Below are 25,069 nucleotides of genomic sequence, written 5' to 3'. Positions count from 1 at the left end.
GAACTATGTCTCCCCGACTCGCAACCGGGACTAGATTACTGATCTCGAGATCCGATCATCCAGTCTCAGGTCGACCACCTCCGACGTAGGAGATGATCACCACCGCCACAATCCTCGTGATGCGATGCAGACTTGAGTGCTTCAGCAAGCCGTAGCTGAATCCGATGAGATGCCAGTTTGAGGACGTAACGGCAGCCGCTCGCCTAGACCCAAAGGTCCTAGATCGAGCCTGGGTCGCGCCCCGGCCGCCGCTGCCCGCCATCCTCGTCAGGAGGGAGATCCAAATCTGGTCGCCGCCGCCTCGGATCTCAGGATGCCAGAGGAGGCCCTCCTCCGCCACGCCACAGGGCCTTCGCCCAGCGACATTGCCAGCAGCGGCGGAGGAAGGGGATGCATGGGGAGTCGAGGGAAGGTCGGGAGGTGGCCGCCCGGTGCGGCCCGGCGGCGGCCGCACGGCGTCGGGAGGAACAGTCGGTACATGGGTATGATGAATAGCTTAACAAACATGTCTCACAACTGGCCAACTGCATGCCAAAAGTTCTATTTTAAGGTTCTCATCCTAATTATAGTGACACTTGAGTCTAACAAGGGCAACTTCACATGCCAAGTGATACTATTAAACTTTCTCAAAGAAAAAGTGATACTATTAAACCAACCGGTAGGTAGTCTGAAGACAAATTAAGCGTCATTGGGTTAACATCCATTTGCAATGCCCTGCGGGTCATGACAAGTTTTTCTTCTTATCCATGTGGCCAACTGTTGGATTTATACATGCATATTGCCGCTGCCGCGTGATGAGTCTCCTGTATGAACTGTGTTATAACCCGGCTGCAACCGTACGTGCACAAATCGACTACAACAGGGAGTGATAGGGGGTTGGGACGATTGCATGTTCATCGATAGACATGTAACTGCAAGTGTTGTAACTCGGTCGTAGATTGTATGTGCCACATACGATTCTAACTGGGACGAAAGGGGGTTCTCAGGTTAGTTGCATGTCAATCATATGAAAATGGTGGGTTGGTGGCAACAAACGGGCTAACTACAAAAAACAATGACGTCATGAATGAAACTAAACTAAGGGCCTGTTCTGATTCTCTCCAGCTCTCAACTTCAAAAACTCTATAGGTGAAGTCGCCCCGTACGCCTCAGCTCCGCGGAGTGAGCTTCTTGAAGTTGAGCACTCGCGCAGTGCAAAAAACTAAAGCAGCGCTGGCCCAGCTCCACGGAAACCAAAAGCTAGAGTTCACTCAAATTACACCTGAAGTGCCACCGCCAAGTGTAATAATTCGTTCCTGACCGCCAAACATAACGATTCGCTCGTTTCCAGCCACATAACATAACAATTCGCTACCTGTTTCCACAAGCTGGCCGACCTAGGCTGGTTCCGCTAGCCCATTATGGCGCTAAGGTAGGCCACCCATGCTGCTAGCCCATAGTGGCGATGGGAGAAGCCAGCGATCGCTGCCGAACGGAGCTGTCTCGCTGCGTGGAGTGGGAAGATGGGATGGGATAGAGTTGGGAGGAGATCAGAACAGGCCCTAAATCTCAACTAGCTGAGTTCTAGATGCTCTCTAGAAAAAAGCTCATATCCCCTGTACGGAAGGAGAGTTGGCTCTACCCAAATACTTCCCCCAATGTCGTAAATGCCCACCAAATCAATGCACCACCGTCATCTTACCGCCTGATGCCTCATGTGGCCTCTGATCGCCATGTCGTGCCGTTGGGCCACCATCATTGTCAGCGGCGTCTATCCCCGTATGTCAAGTTGATATGCCAGATTGGTTTTTTTAACACGACAAGATTATAAACACTCAAATACACACACATACACTCATCTCTATGAATGCACGCATGCACACGCTATCCCTATAAACACATCCGAGATACTGAACCAGTACAACATCTTAAGATTGACGACGTGACCACAACCGCCTCATAGTCGACGGAAACATCTCCTCTTATTGAACGAACATCACCGAAAAGCTATGACAGATTGATTAATGAAAACACGGTAATTGGGGATCCATGAAATCGTCTATGCTTTTATTGGCATATATGTTGGAAATGCCCTAGAAAACAATATAGATTAAAAAGAAACACTCATGACAAGGTACTTTTTAAGTCAAATTACCGGTAACCGACAAGTTACTCGGAAACCTATGACCCAAAAAACATTGACACCGTTCGAAAATTTTGAATACAAACGTTGGAAGAAAAGTAAATGGTGTCGGCTATGACAGATACTGTATATTTACTGTTTTGCTCGGTTATTAGCAGAATAATGGTTAGGTGGAGCGGACTTTTATTGAACTTATTACGAGCTGCGGGTTCACCTTCGTTGTAACAACTAGAACAAGGAACAACTTGCCTATATAGCACTCATAAAATATAATATATTTTGTTTTTAACAATTTTCAGCTTAAAACTCGTTTGAATACTCCAACACAAAAACCTGAAATTTCCGAGTTTTTTAGAAACCAGTCCTCCTGGTCCGACTCGGATAAAATCTGGTATCCACAAAAAAATAATTAGTTGAGTTTTTTTGGGGGGCTCGTGACGAGCTAGTGTGCCCCGCTAGCCGGCAAAAAAAAAAAACGTGCCCCGCTGATCCAACCGCTCGATAGAACGGCGATTGAGCACGGCTGAGACGTAGCGCCTGCCTGATAGGCGACGGTCGACCGAGACCGATACGAACACCTATTTGTGACCGGTTCGGAGTTGCATATAATGTGTGCAGTGCAGGTCGTGTCGCAGATACATATTGGATCGAGCTGACAAACAAATCAACACCAGAAAACCGGACTAAAACGAAGCCTCGATCGTCAACGTCAATCGGGATCATCGGTCGATGATGGAGCAGCTAGCTATTAACCACAGGCCGACCGGCCTGCGACGGTATCGATGACGACGGCGACGGCATCGGCATCTACGTACGGGGCGGCGCTTCACTGTGGCACGCTCGAAATGCTAATCCGCAGTTGCAGCAAGCGGAAGAACATCAGATCCGCCGACTTCGAGGCCGGCGGCCACATCTGGGCTCTCTCCTGCCGCTTCCACGACCAGCAACTCGTGTCCGTCTCCCTGGAGCTGGTCCACACCGACGCCGCCACGGACATCGTCGCCATGGCCACCCTCTGGATCCAAAGCCCGGGGGACAGATGGAGGACCGCCGAGGGGCGGAGCGACGACATCAACGTCTTCCCCGCTTGGCCCTCCCTATCGTCCATGGCTACTTGCAGATGTTGGGAGCTTCCTCTCCCCGACACGCTCCGTGGCTTGGACCATCTCTACGTCTACTGCAAGGTGCGCGTCCACCGGGAGGACACCGACATACCCAAAAATGCAGACCAGATCTCCATGGTGCCGCCTCCCACGATCTTCAGAGATCTTGGCAGGCTTCTTCTGACTCAGGGGGAGGGGGAGCCCCAGACGAAGTTGGAGTTGTCACGGAGGCGCTGCATGTTGCCGGACGTGACCTTCATCATTGAGAAGACCGAGATCCAGGCGCACAAGCTCGTGCTTGCCATGCGGTCACCGGTCTTCGCCGCACAATTTCGATGGCAGACGACAGAGAGCACCCTGCGGGTCCACGACATAAGCGCCCCCACTTTCAGGGCCATGCTACACTTCATCTACACCGATCAGCTTGAATTAAAGAGCGCCAATGGTGGTCGTGTGGCTACGGCGCTCGACCTACTTGTGGCGGCAGATCGGTACGATATCGAAAGCCTAAGGCTCATGTGTGAGAACATATTGTCCGAGAGCATGGGCGTCAGGTCAGTCATGTCGATATTGATGGAGATCCATGACCGACATAGCTGCCGGGCAGTGGAGGCCTCCTGCATCGACTACATGGCATCCGATCCTGCCGTGTATGCCGCCGTGATGGCGACAGAGGACTACAAGGAGCTGAAGGAGAGTTGCTGCTCTTTCGTACTCGAGGTCGCCGAGAAAGTAGCAGCCGTCAACATGGCTCATAACATGTGCTCCAATGCTCCTTCCTCCTCCAGCAATCGACCGCAGATGAACGCGTCCACGCATTACTCACTGGAGGTGGTCGAGGGCACGCACGAGTTTAAACTTCCCGGTTTTCTCTTTGTGCAAAGGAGGCATGGAGTTGGGAAAGAAATCAGTTCAGAAGCTTTCCATGTTGGTGGTTACAGTTAGAAGATAAAGGTATACCCATCGTCATCATCAGAGAAGGCACAAGGGCACATCTCCGTCTACGCCGAGTTGTTGACTGATCCTGGAACCGAAGGTGTCAATGTCACGTTGGGCTTCAAGTTGGATGATCATAGTGGCCAGTCACGACATTTGACAAAATGGTTAGAGAAAACCTTTACAACCAAGTCAGACTGGGGATATGCGAAGTTCGTCACCGTTGAATCCGCCAAGTCATGGCACCTAGCACGTGATGCCTCCCTTACCGTACATTGCAATGTTTTTTTTGAATGGTCACAGGGGGGAACGAATCCCCACCTGAATATTTTTTTTCATTCATAGTTGCCTATGAGGCTTACAGCCTCTACAAGATGGGTTCAAATGAACCAGAATTAACAGGGCTACATGAGAGAAGAAGGAAAAGAAAACACACACACACACACACTAAACAACACATAAGAGGAAGAGAAGGGAGTCACTCCAAGAACCCTCGGAGACAGCTGATTGATGAGAAAGCTCATCACGACCCAAGCACAGCGATCACAAGGGTAGAGCTCGCAGCGCATGACAGCGGGAGGAACAACCCAGCTTGAAGCATCGCCGGAGTAATCGAACGATTTTTTTTTCAAAACTAGCATGTTTTTTACAGCAATTTCGGAAATTAGCAGTGCTAATAAGTTATTTGCAAAACTAGCACCCCGTCGGCCTCCCATTGGCCGAAGAGTGGCTCTTCGGCCAGCCGTTGACCGAAGAGGGCACTTCTGCCTTCCGTTGGCCGAAGTGTGCCCCAACTAGGCCGAAAAGGACTCTTCAGCTTCCCATAGGCCGAAGAGCACTCTTTGGTCAACTGTAGGCCGAAGAGTCCCCGGGCCCCACCTTTTCGTGTGAACAGGTGACCGAAGTTGCATGGTCGCGCTCTTCTGCTTACTGTAGGCCGAAAAGGGTTTTTTATTATGACTTACGAATGTTGTGTAACCATTTTGCAATGAAAAAAAATTGTACAGCCCTTTCCGTAAATATTTTCCCGCCAACTCTTTCCCCTCCATATGTTCCCGCCAACCCTTTCCCGCCATATGTTCACGCCACCCGTTTCCCACCAACCCTTTCCCGCCATATGTTCCCGCCATCCGTTTCCCGCCAACCCTTTCCCGCCATATGTTCCCGCCAACTCTTTCCCTCCATACCCCAGTCGTTCTTTCCCGCCATTTTCTCTCCTCTCTACCTATAAAACCCCCTTGACCCGGAGGTGAATAAGCAGTCCAGTGTAGTCGAGATGTCCCATTATCCTTTCGATCGTAGTTTTCACCCTGAGATGAACAGCACTCTTCCGAGGCTAGCTACCGATTTCAGGATGGACAATAGGATAGTTCCATGGGAAGAACTCACCGGTAGTGACACCATAATGAATGAGTTGGCTCACCAATTACGTAGGGCTGGGTGGCCTGAAAGGACTTATGCGGAGGTACGTAAAGAACTTCTTAGGTTGAATGAAAGGTGGAAGAAGGTAGTGGAGCCGAAGAGTGAAACTTTTAGAAGGACTTTAGAAAAGCATCCATTTTTATGGACTGAGGAGAGCGAGGACGAAGATGATATCTTCATGCCGCCGCTCCCGGGTTCCGCATCATCGAAGGGCAAGAGTTCTGCATCGTCAAAGGGCAAGAGTTCTGCATCCACGAAGGGCAAGAGTTCTGCATCGTCGAAGGGCAAGAGTTCTCCATCCACGAAGGGCAAGAGTTCTGCATCGTCGAAGGGCAAGAGTTCTGCATCAACGGAGGATGACGATGATGACTTCATGTAGTATGTAAGCTGTATTCCAGTTGTACCTCAACAAGTAGGGCATTATGTTCTACGTTAATTTCATTTTGTAGTATGTAAGCTGTATTTATTAAGTTGAACCGCACCGTTTAATTCAGATGTGCTTGTATCTTAATTATCGGTTGTAGTCTCTTTGAAAATGTAACTGGAATAACAATGCGAATTAATAGTAATATGTCTCTCGCATACATAAAACGATATATGTCTCCTGATCAGATAGAAGCAAGTGCAATAGTAACACATACATGAAGCATGTCTCATACATAAATACTGACTCACGTATGCGAATAGTCTGAAACTAACATAGATAATGACTCATACATAGATAATCATATCACTGCGGGGGTCGACGACGAATCTGGGTCTTCCTCGGGCGAGGACCGGAAGGCGATAAGCGCTGAGGCGGTGGACGATGCTCACGAAAACCACGACCATAGATAACCTCGTTTGTCACTGTCTGTGTCTCCTGCGACGGTGGTGGTGGTGGAGTGTGAGACACCGTGTGCGAGAAGTCATAAATGTTTTCAGCTTGGTCATCGTCATCGCCATAGCCCTCTAATCCACATCCAGCACCACTAAGTATCGGTGATTGCACTGAATGCATGAACTGTCGCGACTGGTTGCCTACCGCAATATAGTAAAATGGGTAAAATTAATTTGCGAACCTACAATGTTGAAAAGAATGTACAAAGTAGTGTTACCTAGTTCCATTTGATGAGACCAGGAAGAGGTGCCTGGTTGAGAAGGTGATGGCTGATTCCAGGAAGAGCTCCCTGGTTGTGAAGGAGATGGTTGATGCACAGAGAGGTGTGGTTGCTGCACGGAGTGTCGTGGTTCTGAACGCTGCACAGAGTGTCGTGGTTCTGAACGATGGACAGAGGGACGTGGGGGCCGATGTGCGGGACGAGGAACGACAACATCCGTAGATCGCCTACATGTAAGTGATGCATAAATCCCTCTTAACTTCTCATCCATACGCCTCAACCATGAGAGGTGCTTTGGCTGTGGGATAGTATCCCCCCTCTCAACCTGCCGCATTAAAGCGGAAACCTCCTCTCGCGCCTGGACTGTCAAGTCACTCTGCACATGAAGAGTTAACCCATTGTATATGATAAGGTTATGATAGAACTACACATATGAGAAGCATGACACGTACCGCGTGGTGTCTCGTTCCCACAACAGAGGTAGTTGGGTACATATCGCTGGTCAGAGGGGCTTCAATCTGATCAGGAGCAGCTGATGGAACCAAGTAGATCCTCGTTGTATGCCGGTAAGTTTGTAAATACAACCTAAACTTGTCCCGGTCAAAGGGCCCAACCTCATTCCAGATATTTGTCGGTGCCGTAGTCCATTCTTGAACGTAAGGGCTAATGCTCTGAAGCCAAAAAGCCATGGACTTGTTTCCTCCTACGCGACTGTACCTGAGATTGACAGATTAATCAGATTGACATGCACGTTGCATGGTTAGATATATTCTGAATGTAGTGCTGACAACTTTAATATTATTACTTACTTGTGAACGTGGTCTGGTATCCGTGGAATATCTAGAATTGCAGGCTCTTGACATAGACCAAACTGTCTCATCACCCTATGAAGAGCCATCTTCTCAACCGTCACGTCGAACACCAACTTTGCCTTGGTCATCCAGTAGTGCCGATCTCTAGTGCATAAGGCAGAGATCCCAACTGGATACCTGGATGTTATAGTCTGATACGAGTAGGGCTCCCAGATAACTTGATCCTCGTGCAAACTATCAAACTGCACCGTGAAGGACGGGTAGCAGCCCTTCACCTGGGTATGTGCAAACTGTCTCTGTACATGACAACAAATTTACATTAGTAATACTATTGCACGGCAAAAATAATCGAAGGAATTACATAATTTAAAACTACCTCTCTCCGTGCCCAAACAGATCCCATAGTAGGCAAGTCGCCGATAGCAGGCACGTAAGCCCCTGCCATGTCCTCCAACCCAAACGGTGTGTCAATGGAGACATAGGGTCGTCCAATAGGGAATCTCTCGTAAGTCCAGAGCTGCAACAATAGTGGACATCCAACCAGACCTGACTTTCTAGACTTCAATAAGCAACCTTTGCACAAGCCTTTATACGTAGCTGCTAACACGGCAGAACCAAAACTCCTCTGGAAAATATCCGCAGGGCAACGTGCGTCAGCTATCTCTCGTGCAATACCGATGAATCGTGCATCAATAGTGGTCACGTGGTTCTCCGTGAACATCGTCTTGCCGAACAACCATAGAATATATGCCTCTAGGGATCGATCAATCTGTGCGTCTGACAAATCTACTGCGGGGTATCCTAATGAGACAATCTACATAGAAAACATACAATTGTGTGAACGATGTACTATTGGTAACTAAAAAAACATAGTCATGTGGCCACGAAGGTTACCTGAAACTGGCTCAACCACCTAAAACGTGGCCCGTGAGGATCATCGTTTAAGCCCGTAGCAGTTGGCGCCGCAGCTAGAAAATGGGCCTGCATATTTGCAAGCCAGCCAGGTTCTGCCTCTAAAGGACCTATGGCATCACCGGCCAAAGGTAATCCCAACAAGTAGGAGACATCCTGTAAAGTATGCACCATCTCTCCCCAGGGAAAGTGAAAGGTGTGTGTCTCTGGTCTCCATTTATCTACTAAGCAAGTAAGGAGTGACCTGTCGTAAGAGAATCGTTTCACTTGCCTCTTTTTCAACTGCATTGGTTCACCTGCCTCATCCAAGTTCGGATGGTCAACCCACTCTTCCAACGTACCCTCAACCAGCCGTGCCAAGGGTAGAAGTCCATCCCAACTTAACCTACAAAAAAAGAGAATGTAGCATGAAAAGTAAGTAATTATATGTTTCAATACCTATGTCAAACATGTAAGGCACTATATGTATCAATACCTATCAACCCATGAAGGGTGTATCATCCAGTTAGTCTTCGGGGTGCGAGTGACCAAAACGTCTAAGTTCTTGCCCCCTTGCATAAGTGCAGCCCGGTGACCTCTATCAATCGTACCATTAAGCAACGGATACAAAGACATATCTGCAATCAAAACATAGTCCAGACATTGCAAATTAATACATAGTTCAGACATACAAAGTAAAACATAGTTCAGTCAACATTACAAATTAATACATAGTTCGGACATACAAAGTAAAATATAGTCCAGCCGACATTACAAATTAATACATAGTTCAGACATTGCAAAATAAAACATAGTCCAGACGATATTACAAATTAAAACATTCTCCCCCACATTATATAGCTTCTGAGTTATTCCTTCCTCGTCCTCCCCTTCGGCCTCGACTGCCACGACCACGTCCGCCTCTTGCTCCTGTTGTTGCAGCCGTCGATGTGGAAGCACTCGTCGATGTGGAAGCACCATCTTTGTTCAGGCCAGGACAATATTTCATCCTATGCCCATAAGCCGCGCATAGCAAACATTGTCTGGTTGCTCCACCAGCTTCAGATTGGTCCATATCATTTCGGATTCGACGGGCCTTACGTCGACCCCTGCTTGTTCGCCGAAGTTCTGGATCCGGGATGTATACTCTCTCACCGTCGTTAACCTTGTTGAAATTGCCAACGACTCTAAACCCTGTCATCTCACCGGTCCATGTGTTCAGTACAGCCTCTTTTAAGTAGTATGGCGACACAAAGGAGACGGCAGCCAACTCAATCTGGCCACAGGCAGCCAACACATGTGAGCAAGGCAGGTGCAACAACTTTGGTTTGTTGCATGTACACTCACACGTTGGATAAAATTCCGTTCCAATTTTTACCTCATGCGTCTTCACCTCATTCGCAGAACCAAAACCATCGGTAGGTAGCTGAACCTCATACCTCCTTTCCTGATTACCTACGAGTCTCATAGTGTGCTTCTTTGCTTTCTCTATCTTCTCTGCCATATACTCCATGACACGGCTACAGTAAGGTGTGTTCTGATTATCTATAATATGCTTCTTTGCTAACTCGTGTCGGTCTCTGAAATATCTCAAAGTGCCATGGAATACAGCCTCCACAATAGCTGTGAGTGGCAATGCTCTATTCCCTCTGAGTACAAAGTTATACACCTCTGCAAGGTTGGTTGTCATGTGGCCATACCTAGCTCCATGGGTGTCATGCAACAAAGACCAATTCACGGGAGGCTCTTTCTCTATCCACTCTGAAAAATCCTTTACTGCCCTCCCCTTCTTTCTCTTAGTATTAGGAGGGTCAATTGCTGGCAAGTCACAGAGACCAACTGGCTCCTCTAGCTCCGCCATGAGTGTTGCTAATTGTTGTTGGTCCTTTTCCATTTTCTTCCTGGCACGGACCTTCTTCTTAGTAAACTCATCAAGTTTTGACCAAATAAATTAGTATTTACGCTCCTGGTTCTGCTTGCACAATTTTTTAAACAAGTTCATCAACCGCTTGTTCTTAAACTGTGAGAAAAAGTTAGCCCCAAGATGGCGCATGCACCACCGGCTCTGCAAATCCTTCCAAGGTGTTGGTTCGTCTACTGTTGGATTCCTTAGTGTCTTCACAGCCTTCAATATACCAGCATGCCTATCATGAATGACACACACGTTTGGTCGATCCTTCACGATGGCAATTTTCACTTGCCGAAAGAACCACACCCAACTCAGAAAGTTCTCACCCTCCACAAATGCCATGGCAAGTGGAATGATTTGATTGTTTCCATCCACGCCAATGGCAGTCAGGATTTTCCCTTTGTACTGACCAGTCAGGAATGTACCATCCACAAACATCACAGGAGGACAATGCCGGAAAGCTTCAATGCACATAGCGAAAGAGAAGAATACTCGTTTCAACACCTTGAAACCTGGTATACTCAGCAACCTTGTATGTTGTACGTTAACATAAGTGCCGGGATTCCTCTCCTTCAGTACATCCAGGAGACGAACAACATTATCATATGAGTCAAAGAACGTCCCAAACCTTTCCTCCATAGCCTTCTACTTAGCCCTCCAAGCCTTCCTGAAAGTGCAACTATCCCTAGGTGGTTTTGGTAATTCATAACAACATATAGCTCATTGAGCTAATGCTATTCCAAGGTGATTATTCCAGGAAAGCTCAATGATTGGCATGGCATGGATGTGAAAGTGGAACCCTCAAAATGCTAAGGACAAAGGATTGGCTCAAGCTCAAAAGCTCAAGACTCTTCATTTTATATTTTAGTGATCCAAGATCACATTGAGTCCATAGGAAAAGCCAATACTATCAAGGAGGGATGAGGTGTTGCTTAATGAGCCTCTTGCTTCATGTGCTTAATGATATGCTCCAAAACCCACAACTACTTTCCCATATCCACATATGACCTAAACTCTAAGCCAAACTCGGTCCTACCGATTCTTCCTATCCGGCGCCACCGAGTTTCACTTGTCATTAGCCACTGCCAAACCCTAGCAATTCGGTTCTACCGATAAGGATCTTGGTCCCACCGAGATGGGGTTGCAAACTCTCTGTTTCCCTTTCGTAACTTTTCGGTCCCACCGAAAGAGCGAATCAGTCCCACCGAGATTGCAATATAAACTCAGTGTTTCCCCTTTGTAACTTTTCGGTCTCACCGAGTTCCACTCGGTCTCACCGAAAGAGCAAATCGGTCCCACCGAGTTTGCCTGACCAACTCTCTGGTTAGCTAATTACCAAATTCGGTCTCACCGAGTTTGTGTAATCGGTCTCACCGAGATTACGTTATGCCCAAACCCTAACCGAATCGGTCCTACCGAGTTGCATGTCAGTCCCACCGAAATTCCTAACGGTCACTAGGTTTACTACTTCGGTCCGACCGAGTTTATTGATTCGGTCCCACCGAGATTGGAAAACTGTGTAACGGTTGGATTTTGTGTGGAGGCTATATATACCCCTCCACCTCCTTCTCATTCGAAGAGAGAGCCATCAGAACACACACACCATTCCTACTCATATGTTCTGAGAGAAAACCACCTACTCATGTGTTGAGATCAAGACATTCCATTCCTACCATATGAATCTTGATCTCTAGCCTTCCCAAGTTGCTTTCCACTCAAATCTTCTTTCCATCAAATCCAAATCCTATGAGAGAGAGTTGAGTGTTGGGGAGACTATCATTTGAAGCACAAGAGCAAGGAGTTCATTACCTACACACCATTTGTTACTTCTTGGAGAGTGGTGTCTCCTAGATTGGCTAGGTGTCACTTGGGAGCCTCCGACAAGATTGTGGAGTTGAACCAATGAGTTTGTAAGGGCAAGGAGATTGCCTACTTCGTGAAGATCTACCGCTAGTGAGGCAAGTCCTTCGTGGGCGATGGCCATGGTGGGATAGACAAGGTTGCTTCTTCGTGGACCCTTTATGGGTGGTTGCTTCTTTGTGGACCCTTCGTGGGTGGAGCCCTGTGTGGACTCGCGCAACCGTTGCCCTTGGGTGGAGCCCTGTGTGGACTCGCGCAACCGTTACCCTTCGTGGGTTGAAGTCTCCATCAACGTGGATGTAGGATAGCACCACCTATCTGAACCACGGGAAAAACATCCGTGTCTCCAATAGCGTTTGAATTCTCCAAACCCTTCCCTTTACATTCTTGCAAGTTGCATGCCTTACTTTCCGCTGCCAATATACTCTTTGCATGCTTGCTTGTATTGTGTGATGATTTCTTGACTTATCCTAAAATAGCTAAAATCTGCCAAGAACTAAAATTGGGAAAAGGTTAAGTTTTTATTTGGTCAAGTAGTCTAATCACCCCCTCTAGACATACTTTTGATCCTACAAGTGGTATCAGAGTCTTGGTCTCCATTTGCTTGATCTCCATAGCTTTTGGTGGTCATAGCCTTGGTTTCACAACCTAGGAGAGTATGGCGTCTAGCGAGGGAAATTATCACCGTAGAGGTCCTTATTTTGATGGTTCTAATTTTGCTAGTTGGAAGCATAAAATGAAAATGCATATTCTTGGACATAACCCCGCCGTTTGGGCTATTGTGTGTGTTGGTTTGCAAGGTGACTTCTTTGATGGGAAAGAACCAAACCGTGAAGCTACCGCAGATGAGTTGAAGATGTTGCAATACAATGCTCAAGCTTGTGATATTCTCTTCAACGGATTGTGCCCCGAATAATTCAACAAAATCAGCCGCCTTGAGAATGCAAAGGAAATTTGGGACACTTTGATTGATATGCACGAAGGTACCAACTCTGTCAAGGAATCCAAGTTGGATGTGCTTCAAAGCCAACTTGACAAGTTCAAGATGAAGGATGGTGAAGGTGTCGCTGAAATGTACTCTAGGCTTGCTCTCATCACAAATGAGATTGCCGGCTTAGAAAGTGAAGAGATGACCGATAGATTCATCATCAAGAAGATCCTAAGAGCCTTGGATGGAAAATATGATACCGTATGCACATTGATCCAAATGATGCCCAATTACAAAGATCTCAAGCCAACGGAGGTGATTGGAAGAATTGTTGCTCATGAGATGTCACTTAAGGATAAAGAGGAACTTCACAACAAATCAAGTGGTGCCTATAAAGCCTCACGTGAAGCCCCTACATCATCAAGTGAGAAACAAGACTTCAATGAAGAATTGAGCTTAATGGTGAAGAACTTCAACAAGTTCTACAAGAGTAGAAGCAAAGATAGAAGCTCCAAGTCAAGGTCCTACAATGACAAAAGATCTTCTAGTCGAGAGCGAAACTGTTACAACTGTGGAAAACCCGGACACTATTCCAATGAGTGTACGACTCCCTACAAGAGAAGAGAAGATTCTCCAAAAAGAAGAAGCAAAGGATCACCACCAAGAGAGAGAAGGAGTAGAGATGATCGTTATGAACGAAGATACTCACGGAGAAGTAAGGATTCGGAAAGGAAGGAAAAATCATCAAGGAGCTATACAAGACGAAGACATCAAGCTCATGTTGGTGAATGGGTATCCGGCTCCGACTCCGACAGCCACTCCGAGAGAAGTTATCACTCTGACTCCGAAGATACTCAAGATGAAGGTGTTGCCGGTCTAGCACTTGTGTCAACCAACTCCTACGACATATTTGACTCACCAAATGAAGGAATTGGAAGATGCTTCATGGCCAAAGGTCCTAAGGTAACACACCCCGAGTATGTTGATTTCAATAGTGATGAAGATGACTTGTTAGGTGATGATTTGCTTGGTGACAACTCTAGTGATGAATACTATGATAAAAGACCAATTAATCATGCTAATCAAGATAAAACGAGTGACAATGATAAGGAGAAGATTGAGGCTCTAACTAAAGAACTAAAAACTCTTAAGTTAGCTCATGACACTATCTTCGAAGATCACCGAGAACTTTTAAGAGCTCATGAGAAACTACGCTTTGAAAAGCTCAATCTTGAGCAAGAGCATGAGTTCTTAAAGGCAATCAATGATGATCTTCGCAAGAAAAGTTCTTCTTACATTGCCAAGCGTTTACTCTTATCCACTTACATGCCTCAAGTCAAGTCTAGTAACAAGAAAGATTCTTCCTCTAGTAGTAACAATGATCATGCTAAATCCAATATTGTTGCTTCTAGTAGTTCTCTTGATTCCACTAATGATTCTCTTAGCCAAGTTACACTTGAGCAAGAAAATAGCTTATTGAAGGGAATTATAGAGAAAGGAGTGTACAAGAGCCTTGCCGGGAGTAAGCAATTCGAGGAAATTGTGCGCAAGCAAGGAATGCACCGAAAGAATCAAGGTGTTGGTTTTGAACGAAAGTTCAATGCCAATGGAGTTGAATGGGAAGAAGATCAATACCCCAAGACGAAGTTTGTCCCTCAACAAGAGAAGTATACTTCTTTCAAGGGGACACAAGCTCAAGATGATCTTCCACCACAAGACTACGAGCAAAAAGGCAAGGACAAGCTTCAAGAGGAAATTGATGCATTTGAAGAAGCTCCAAAGACCTTGGTCAAGTGGATTCCCAAGACTACTTCAAGTTCCACTTCATCAAGTACGACTACAACTCCAAGGATTCCCATCAAGATGATGTGGATCCAAAAGAAGAAGAACTAGAGAGTTCTTGAGGGTGACTCCGCCAACATACTTCACTCTTATCATTTTGGCAAGAACAAGTGCAATCAACTTCCACATCTTGCACTAGTTCAAGGAGTCACAAACCCTCTTGTTGGTAAGACAAGGGACAAGGTAACCTAAAAGTTTTCATGGACATCATCTTTTGTGTGCATCACTCTATGTCTATGGATATCCGTGTTTGTTCCTTGTGGGACTAACCCATGTAGGTATTGAAAGTGCAATTCACTCAAATGGATAGCTCCAAGAGATCTACATCAACATTGAGCATCCACATCTTCAATATCTACATGAAGTCATCATCGACAAAACCCAAGGTTAGTTCATCCCTCTTAGGGGGGGTATCACATCTAGGGGGAGCTTTACTCTAAGACTTGAGCTAAAGCAACTCTAAAGATGTGAACAAAACAATGCTTAATGTAAAAGTGGTAACCCCACTTGAGCTTAAACGATGAGTATGACCTACGATCAAGTGTTCTCACTTGACTCCTAAGTCAATATACTCAAATATAGATGACCTAGTCATCGCAAATTGCTTGATAGATGCTAGAATTGGTTGTGCATGCCTTGCCACATATTTCATTTGCCATCTTATTGTGTGAGCATGCTGATTGCATATTTTACTCATTCGAGGACATCCACTTGTTGTTTTGACTGTTTGGCTTTATCCTCTTTTGCCAAGTGGATGGACAAGAATGCCTAAGAACCTCCTCTAGCTATCTATGCTTTTCTCGTCTCAAACTCTATTCATGCTGCATCACAAAATTTGATCAAGTCAGATTCGAACCACTCTGTGTGAGGAGCGCTCGGAGTCCCCGATTCGTCATAGACTTAAACTTCCAAAACCTCTTTATGATTCTCGGTCTGAACGATACTCCACTTCAGTCCTACCGAGATCATTAAGTTGATCTAGGTTTTCGATCTTGGTGCAACCGATTTGAACCTTTCGGTCACACCGAGTTTCAGTAACTGCACGCAGTTATGAATCTCGGTGCCACCGAGTTGTTCCACTCGGTCACACCGACAAGGTCGGGCTATATATAGTCACGGGCAAAATTTGGAAATTTCTCCGAACCCCTTTGCCCGCGCGATAGCCTGCTCTGCCCTTGAGGTCTCCGGATTGTCTTCTCGCCGCCAGCAGCCTCCTGTCGCTGGTCTCCGCCGCCGTTAACGGGATTTCTGCCCCGCCGTTGCCGCCGTCGCAAGTCCCCGCCAAACTAGGGTATGGACTTGATTTTTGTGCTATTCCTCGATCTGATTCCTAGCACATTGCGATCATACTGTTTCTAGCCACGTTTGATAAACTTCTATCCAGTCAAAACGCTCATAGATTAGGTTTGATTCGAAAATTCTAGGTTTAGGTTTCCGCAGAAACCATCTCGGATCCACCGAGTTGAAAAACTCGGTCCCACCGATTTGGCTTATGCCATTGCACAAGTGAGACTCGGTCTGACCGAGAATTACTTATCGGTGTGACCGATTTTGGAACTCTGTGAAACCCTAGCAGTCTCGGTGCCACCGAACTGTGACTCGGTCCTACCGAGTTCACTAGTTTAGGTTCCAAAACTACTTCGGTATCACCGAGTTTGAAAATCGGTAGATCCGAGATGATTTCAGTGGGAAACTAAAACTAAGTTTTTGGATCACTCTTTTTGCAAAAATCTCTGCATTTTGTGATGCTCATCCACTCTATCTCCTCTATAATCTATTCACAGGGTCAGCAGTCAGTTTGCATCATGTCAGACCAGAGTGACAGCCAAAACTTGTCAGAGCAGCAAGTGCAGTTGAGTGAGGGCACTAGCCCCTCAAGTTCCTCAGATGATGGCAGCAGGAGCACACCCAGCAACCTGCCTAAAGCTGCCACTAGACAAAGGAAGAAGAGAACCTCAGATTCTGAAGATGAGGACTATGTGGCAGAGGAAGAGGCCACTTCCAAGAGAGTTGAGCCAGCTCAAGGCTCAAAGCCAGGCCTGAAAATCAAAAGGCCAGCAGGCAGGCAGCCCATGTCAAAGGCTAGAGCATCAACTGAGAAGCCCACTTCCCAAGAGCCAGCTGCAGCTGAGGGCAAGAAAAGGAAAGAAAGGGTGAAGAAGACTGTGGCTAGAGTGCTTGGGAAGGCCTCCATCATGGTAGAAGAGGATGAGGAAGAAGAGGCAGTTGCACCAGCGCCTAAGGCAGCCAAACTTACGGGAGATGCCATAAGGTCAGGGGGAGCTGCATCCAAGCCCAAGGAAGCACCTAAGGCTGCATCTAAGCCTAAAAGTGCACCAAAGAGAAACACAAGAAGCATACCAGCCACTGAGAAGAACAAGGCCCCAGTGCCTGAGACTGTTGCTGAGGATGAGGAAGAGAATGTCCTTCGGAATCTCAAGCCCAAGATTCCAGACCACAACGATGCTCATCCTGTGGCTGAGGATATGAAGCTCAGGAGAGACTCAGGGCTCAGGAAATGGAGAGAAGCAGATCCATACGCTTCTAGGAGAAGGACTGCAGTGGACTACAGGTTTCATACCAAGGAGCAGCAGGATTTCTATGAGACTGTGCTGCTAGATAAGAAGCCCATTGTCTGTGATATGCGATGGGTTGATTGGACATATATCAAGGAGAATGAGGAGCACTATCCTGGAGTGCAAGACAGCTTCATAGCTTGTGGAGTAGCTGACTTTGTTGGGCAGAAGCTCACAAAGTGGAACGAGGAACTTATCATGCAGTTCTACTCCACAGCTCACTTTTATCCGGATGGCAGGATCACATGGATGTCAGAAGGTACAAGGTACCACTCTACTGTTGAGGAATGGGCGAAGCTAATCAATGCCCCAGAGGAGCAAGCAGATGACTTGGATATCTATGCCAAGAAGAAGATGGACCATAACTCCATGTCAAACATATACAAGGAGATTCCGAATGAAGCACTCGACACGTTCAAGTTTGGCTCAGTGCATTATCTGCTATCAGGATTGCCTACGATCAACTGGATCCTTAGGCACACCCTTCTGCCCAAGTCTGGAGATCACAAGATGATCAGAGGTCACGCGATCAATTTGCTTCATGTTTTTGACGTGCCTCAAAAATTCAAAGTCATGAGCCTCATAGTGGAAACGATCAAAAGGACTGCGGCAGATCAGAAGAGGAGCTGTGGATATGCCCCTCAGATTCAGGAGCTCATCAACTCCAAGATGGGCACGGGCGTATATTTGTTGGATAAGGAACACCTACCCATCCGTCCAGATTTCGAGGACAATGAAGTTGTTATGACTGAGAACGAGCCATCATCTGCCCAAGCATTTGCAAAGAAGGAGAAGGCGAAGAAGGAAAAAGCTGCCAGGATGCCTACTCAAGCAGAGGCATCTGATTACTTCTTGAAGACCAAACAAGAGCAGCTTGGTTACTTGATTGCATCCATGCTGAGAATTGAGCAAAGTCTGGCCAACCTCACTAAGAATCAGCAGAGCCTAGAGAGGATCATGGAACAGAAGTTCTATGACTTGGATGTCAAAGTAACGGAAGTTCAGTCTGCAGTGGAGCAGCTCCAGGAGGACATGAATGAGAGGAGAGGCAGGACCACGGCTCATGCTTTTTCTAGAGTGCCACGAGGCCCGAGGTCGTCTGCCATGCTAGTTGCTGACACCAGAGCCACTACTTCAGCACCAGCTACAGCCTCAGCTCCAGCGTCTACTTCAGCTCAAACTCCAGCGACTACTTCAACATCTATAGAAGCCTTCGTCCTTGGAGTGATCCGGACTCCACCACCACCTGAAGATCAAGCCTGAGCGTCGATCTAGTGCTATGCATTTTCTAGGAACTTTTTGGTAACTTGTTGCCAAAGGGGGAGAAGATGTATAGATCATAGGCTTCGAGAGAGAGAGTGTTGCTTTTCTCTCTTGCTTTATTTGGTGATTTTTCGAACCTTTTCTGCTTTTGAGTGCTTGATACTACATCATTATTTGTGAGACATCGATGATCATATGTTTGATCATAAGCTACACTTAATGTTTGCTTAATGCTTGCTTAAATATTATCATTCTATCTATCGTTTGTGATCATTCACTATTCTTGGTGATGAGTGCATGTATTTCATTCTTATCATTTTGAGCGCTCCACCAAGATGTATGTGACATGGAAGAGTAACCCATGACTCTAACTCTTTGTGCATTTGCAGTCCAAAGCAAATTTTAAATATGCACAAATTTAGGGGGAGCTCTTACTTATCACATACTTCTCAAAGCGACGATATACTTCATGCTTATTATCATTTGTCGAAGCTTTGATCTATATGTTGTCATCAATTACCAAAAAGGGGGAGATTGAAAGTGCAACTATCCCTAGGTGGTTTTGGTAATTCATAACAACATATAGCTCATTGAGCTAATGCTATTCCAAGGTGATTATTCCAGGAAAGCTCAATGATTGGCATGGCATGGATGTGAAAGTGGAACCCTCAAAATGCTAAGGACAAAGGATTGGCTCAAGCTCAAAAGCTCAAGACTCTTCATTTTATATTTTAGTGATCCAAGATCACATTGAGTCCATAGGAAAAGCCAATACTATTAAGGAGGGATGATGTGTTGCTTAATGAGCCTCTTGCTTCATGTGCTTAATGATATGCTCCAAAACCCTCAACTACTTTCCCATATCCACATATGACCTAAACTCTAAGCCAAACTCGGTCCTACCGATTCTTCCTATCCGGCGCCACCGAGTTTCACTTGTCATTAGCCACTGCCAAACCCTAGCAATTCGGTTCTACCGATAAGGATCTTGGTCCCACCGAGATGGGGTTGCAAACTCTCTGTTTCCCTTTCGTAACTTTTCGATCCCACCGAAAGAGCGAATCGGTCCCACCGAGATTGCAATGTAAACTCAGTGTTTCCCCTTTGTAACTTTTCGGTCTCACCGAGTTCCACTCGGTCTCACCGAAAGAGAAAATCGGTCCCACCGAGTTTGCCTGACCAACTCTCTGGTTAGCTAATTACCAAATTCGGTCTCACCGAGTTTGTGTAATCGGTCTCACGGAGATTACGTTATGCCCAAACCCTAACTGAATCGGTCCTACCGACTTGCATGTCAGTCCCACCGAAATTCCTAACGGTCACTAGGTTTACTACTTCGGTCCGACCGAGTTTATTGATTCGGTCCCACCGAGATTGGAAAACTGTGTAACGGTTGGATTTTGTGTGGAGGCTATATATACCCCTCCACCTCCTTCTCATTCGAAGAGAGAGCCATCAGAACACACACACCATTCCTACTCATATGTTCTGAGAGAAAACCACCTACTCATGTGTTGAGATCAAGACATTCCATTCCTACGATATGAATCTTGATCTCTAGCCTTCCCAAGTTGCTTTCCACTCAAATCTTCTTTCCACCAAATCCAAATCCTATGAGAGAGAGTTGAGTGTTGGGGAGACTATCATTTGAAGCACAAGAGCAAGGAGTTCATTACCTACACACCATTTGTTACTTCTTGAAGAGTGGTGTATCCTAGATTGGCTAGGTGTCACTTGGGAGCCTCCGACAAGATTGTGGAGTTGAACCAAGGAGTTTGTAAGGGCAAGGAGATCGCCTACTTCGTGAAGATCTACCGCTAGTGAGGCAAGTCCTTCGTGGGCGATGGCCATGGTGGGATAGACAAGGTTGCTTCTTCGTGGACCCTTTGTGGGTGATTGCTTCTTCGTGGACCCTTCGTGGGTGGAGCCCTGTGTGGACTCGCGCAACCGTTGCCCTTGGGTGGAGCCCTGTGTGGACTCGCGCAACCGTTACCCTTCGTGGGTTGAAGTCTCCATCAACGTGGATGTAGGATAGCACCACCTATCCGAACCACGGGAAAAACATCCGTGTCTCCAATAGCGTTTGAATTCTCCAAACTCTTCCCTTTACATTCTTGCAAGTTGCATGCCTTACTTTCCGCTGCCAATATACTCTTTGCATGCTTGCTTGTATTGTGTGATGATTGCTTGACTTATCCTAAAATAGCTAAAATCTGCCAAGAACTAAAATTGGGAAAAGGTTAAGTTTTTATTTTGTCAAGTAGTCTAATCACCCCCCCTCTAGACATACTTTCGATCCTACACTTCCCATAACGAATGTCATAATTCCATCTGGCCTTCACTGCTGTCTGGATGTGTTTTGCTTCCATATCTTTTTTCTCCACTATCTCAGTATACATGAGTTGCGCAATGAGAGTTGAAGTCAGGTTTGGATGACGAACCAACAAGTTTTTCCTCACACAATTATGTGGGACCACATTCGTGACAACCCAGTGGATGTTATACTTCGGCACATGCCCGTGCACCTTCGCAGGACAACCTGTTTCAACACACTTCACGGTATAGTTTGTTGGGTTTGATCTGTCTGTCCGGAAAACCCTCTGAGTAGACATAGCCCACTTTATCACTGCATACTTCAATTTTTTCTTTGTATCAAACATAGCCCCTATCTGGACTTGGTTCAGATTATATTGCCATGGAGTCTCATGGCCATCGTTCACAGTAAGGCCGGTGGATATGTCCTGATTCCATGCAGAAGGAATCGGTAGCTCCACTTCATCCTCAGAATTTTCAGAATCCAGATCCTCTGCATATCCATCATCGTTCTCTTCCTCCATCACCCTCTGCATTTCATCGCCTTACTCATCCCCATCAGCAACACCAGAACTAGCTAATATTATCGACTGAATATTCTGCCCAGTATCATGACCACAAACATTGTCCAACATGTAGTCTGAATCCTTCTCGGTTTGGCTAGGATCCACATCCGGTGGCTGTGACCCAGATAAATGAATCTCGTTAGCAACTCGACTACCCTGGCCGGGTTCATACCCCACATGGAGTTGTACGGTATTCTCCTCCTTCGCCACTGGCTGCACTAGGACATATGGGTGGATTCTTCGGTCTCGGCAACGACTTAACAGGGTCAACCAATGCTAGCTCCTATCTATCGGCATCAACTCCCACTTGACATTTTTACAGGATTTGGTCCACAATGCATGAATACTGACGGAACATACTTCAGAATCCAACCCAAAACTAGTAGTCAACCAGTGCTTCAACTGTCTAATGTCCACTCTGTCCGGGTCTGAAAGTGTCATGACGCCATTTTTAAACTCGCTAAGATCAACCCCCAACTCATTATATCGAACATTACCAGGGCCATAGTAAACAGTCAAATTTACTGATACAGACATTTTCACCTGTCAGACATATTGCCACCTTCTAATTAATTGCAATGAACAAATTGTTACCGGCTACACTAACTATCCGCTAAAATGCCAACACAAACCAATTAACACTAATAAAATGTGACGCGTGATTATACCTTCGACGCGTGTGGCCACCTCACGAAGAACTTGCACCAACAGACACCACCAACGCCACCCCCTCGGCGGCACGAAGCTGCACCTCCTCCTCACCAGCCAAACCGCCTCCTCCTCCTCAGCCCACCATGGCCTCTCCTCCTCACCCCATCATGACTCCACCTCACTTGTACGCACAAATAGCTATCCCATTGGGAAAAAATGACCGTAGGCCGGTGGAGATGGCTACGATCTACCGTTTCTGTGCTTTGGATTCGAAAATAGGTGGAGAAATGAAGAGATCAGCGAGGGGGGCGATGTACAGAGAGGAACGAGAGAGACAGAGGAAGAACAGCGAGAGGAGAAAGAAGATGCCGCTCGGGCCTTATCCACTACTCTTCAGCCACTGGTAAGCCGAAGACCTCTTCGGTCGCTGGCTGGCCGAAGAGGCCCATCTTCGGTCGCTGGCTGGCCGAAGAGGCCCGTCTTCGGCCCAGTTCGCGCACGCTTCGGCCTGGCTTAACCGAAGACGTGTCTTCGGGCTTCCGTAGGCCGAAAAGGTCCACTTCGGCCAACCGTTGACCGACGGGCTGCTAGTTTTGCAAATAACGTATCGACACTGCTAGTTTCCGAAATTCCTATAAAAAACGTGCTACTTTTGAAAAAAAATCTAATCGAACGGCCTTGGTCAACCGAGACCCAGTCTCGACACTGCAGCATCGACGTAATCGAAAGACAACGCACATCCGAGACCACACAACGCGCCGACACCACCTGTGTCGTGGGTGTGGTCGAAGGGCTGCGCGTGGCCGAGACGACGCCACGACGCCTGTGTGCCACTGCTGGAGTCGAAGGGCATCACAATGCAGAGACACACCATAGAGCCCGGTCGCATGGACCACCCTCGCCGCACGTGGTGGTCGCCGGCGTAGTCGAAAGGCAAGGCACCACCAAGGGCAACCCCAACCCCACCTGGGTTCGATATACCCAAAGGGTAGGCTGGCCGAGAGCACGCGCATAGACCACCAACACCAGACACGCCATAGAGCTCCGACTAGGATCCGAACGCATGAGCCTAGCAGTCGGCAAGGAGGAACCACCACCACCACTGCCACGATTCACCTCGCATCGAAGAGAATACCGCATCCATGGCCGCCATCTGCAAAACCATGGGGCACACCAGTACAGACGAAAACAATGTCCTTTGCACTGGTGGCGAGACAGAGGAGGCTCAACACCCAGCCACAACGGCCCCCCTCGTAGGGAGCACGTCGCCACCATGGTCGCCATCTGCGAAACCACGGCACTAGCCAGCCCCAACGGCACCCCCGCTGCAAGCTGATGGCCGAGCAAAGAGGCAGCACAACTCGCGGACACCATCGACCAACAGAGGCCGGCATACAGCCGGTGCCCACCTCACACGCCGGCCAGCAAGACGGACCGGCCCAGATCCCCCCAACCAACGACCAATCCGGGTTGTGAACCTGTCGGATCTGACGCAATAGCACCGGATCCGCGCACCCCGCGGGAGCATCAGGCCACAAACTGGGTGGAGGGGGGAGGGGGGTGGGGGAGGTTGTCAGACCACACCGAGCTTGGCCACCGCCACGCGGTCGCCGGATTGTGGACGCACCGGATCCGAAGACGCCCGAGGCAGCCCGGCGAACCTCCCACCGACAAGCACCAGGGCGCCACCCAGCCCCCCCCGCCCGCAGCACACGCTGCTCCACAGCCCATGCCAGTCACCGCCGCCGTCTCCCACCACCTCAAAGCTCGAGGACGCGCGCCGGAGTAGCGCGGCATCGTCGGCCACCACCCGAGCCCCCTGCTCGATGGGGGCACAGCCCTGATCGTCACGGCCCGCCGCCGCCAGATCCGTGGGGGCTTTGCCCGGCGGAAGCCATAGGCGGCGGCAGGAGGGAAGGAGAAACTGGGGGGAGAAGTGTGCGCGGGGAGGAGAGGCTCGATGCCCTGTACATTGCAATGTTGCCATCACCAAGAAGGTTTACACTACTAGCACTAGCACCATCGGCACCGGAGCCACAATGCCACCGTCCAATATTACCTCGCACCTGAAGCAGTTGTTGGTGAGCGAGCATGGGTCGGACGTAAGGTTCCTGGTCGAGGACATCGAGCTCCGCGCACATAGCCTCGTGATCGCCGCACGGTCACCAACCCTATGTGAAATGATGATGATGATGGGCAACAAGGATGGCGTCATACCGGTTGGCGGCATGACAGTTGCGGTCTTCAAGGCAATGCTCCATTTCATCTACACCAACGAGCTGCCTCCTATTAAAGACCTCACCCATGATGGTGATGCCCAAGATGAGGTGATGATAGCCGAAGATATGTTGGTGGAGGCATGTTGGTTTGGTCTAGACAGGATGAAGGCCATGTGCGAGAATTTGTTGGCCGGATTCACCGATTCGAAAGAAGATGCATTACACACGCTAAATCCGGGTTGCAATCTCCAATGCCCAAACCTCATAAATTACTGCCACCAGTTCATCATGTTGACAAAACTTAGGCAAAGACATGGTGAAAACATTTCCCTGGTGGACCAGTTTGGCATATATTGATTGATTCCTTTTATTTGGGTCGCAGCAATTTTTTCGCCAAGTGCGCGTAATCGCTTCACCTTTAGACAGTGGCACTTGCATCAAATGGCAGATGTTGCTTACTCAAGATCACTTGTATAAGGACTTCAATCTTTACCGAGATAGAAAGGAAGAACACTTCCGTTCCTCGTGTAGGCGGCAAAAGGAAGACATACACCTC

The 25,069-nt window shown here is 47.6% G+C and overlaps 1 protein-coding gene and 1 pseudogene across 1 annotated transcript; one reads left to right on the top strand and one right to left on the bottom strand.

Moving 5' to 3' along the window:
- Positions 1–3,228: 3,228 nt before the first annotated feature.
- On the top strand, positions 3,229–24,870 carry LOC147978384 (BTB/POZ and MATH domain-containing protein 3-like; annotated as a pseudogene).
- On the bottom strand, positions 7,050–9,022 carry LOC147978385 (serine/threonine-protein phosphatase 7 long form homolog). The gene is made up of 6 exons (XM_087545746.1): positions 8,883–9,022; positions 8,390–8,792; positions 7,872–8,309; positions 7,493–7,791; positions 7,176–7,400; positions 7,050–7,059 (listed from the first exon to the last, which is right to left on the bottom strand). The coding sequence occupies exons 1-6, from the start codon at positions 9,020–9,022 to the stop codon at positions 7,050–7,052; spliced, it is 1,515 nt and encodes a 504-aa protein (XP_087401872.1).
- Positions 24,871–25,069: the final 199 nt, after the last annotated feature.

This window comes from Triticum urartu, chromosome 3A (assembly GCF_056163025.1).
Source record: "Triticum urartu cultivar PI428250 chromosome 3A, HENAU_Tu73, whole genome shotgun sequence".
Lineage (NCBI taxonomy): Eukaryota > Viridiplantae > Streptophyta > Magnoliopsida > Poales > Poaceae > Triticum > Triticum urartu.
This window is presented reverse-complemented; position numbering and strand designations above follow the sequence as displayed.

Excerpts from the sequence above, each read along its gene's own strand:
- LOC147978385 (XM_087545746.1), bottom strand. The coding sequence starts at position 9,022 with ATGTCTTTGTATCCGTTGCTTAATGGTACGATTGATAGAGGTCACCGG. Across the intron at positions 8,310-8,389 it reads GGTGGTTGAGCCAGTTTCAG|ATTGTCTCATTAGGATACCC; the intron begins GTAACCTTCGTG and ends TTTTCTATGTAG. Across the intron at positions 7,401-7,492 it reads ATACCAGACCACGTTCACAA|GTACAGTCGCGTAGGAGGAA; the intron begins GTAAGTAATAAT and ends TGTCAATCTCAG.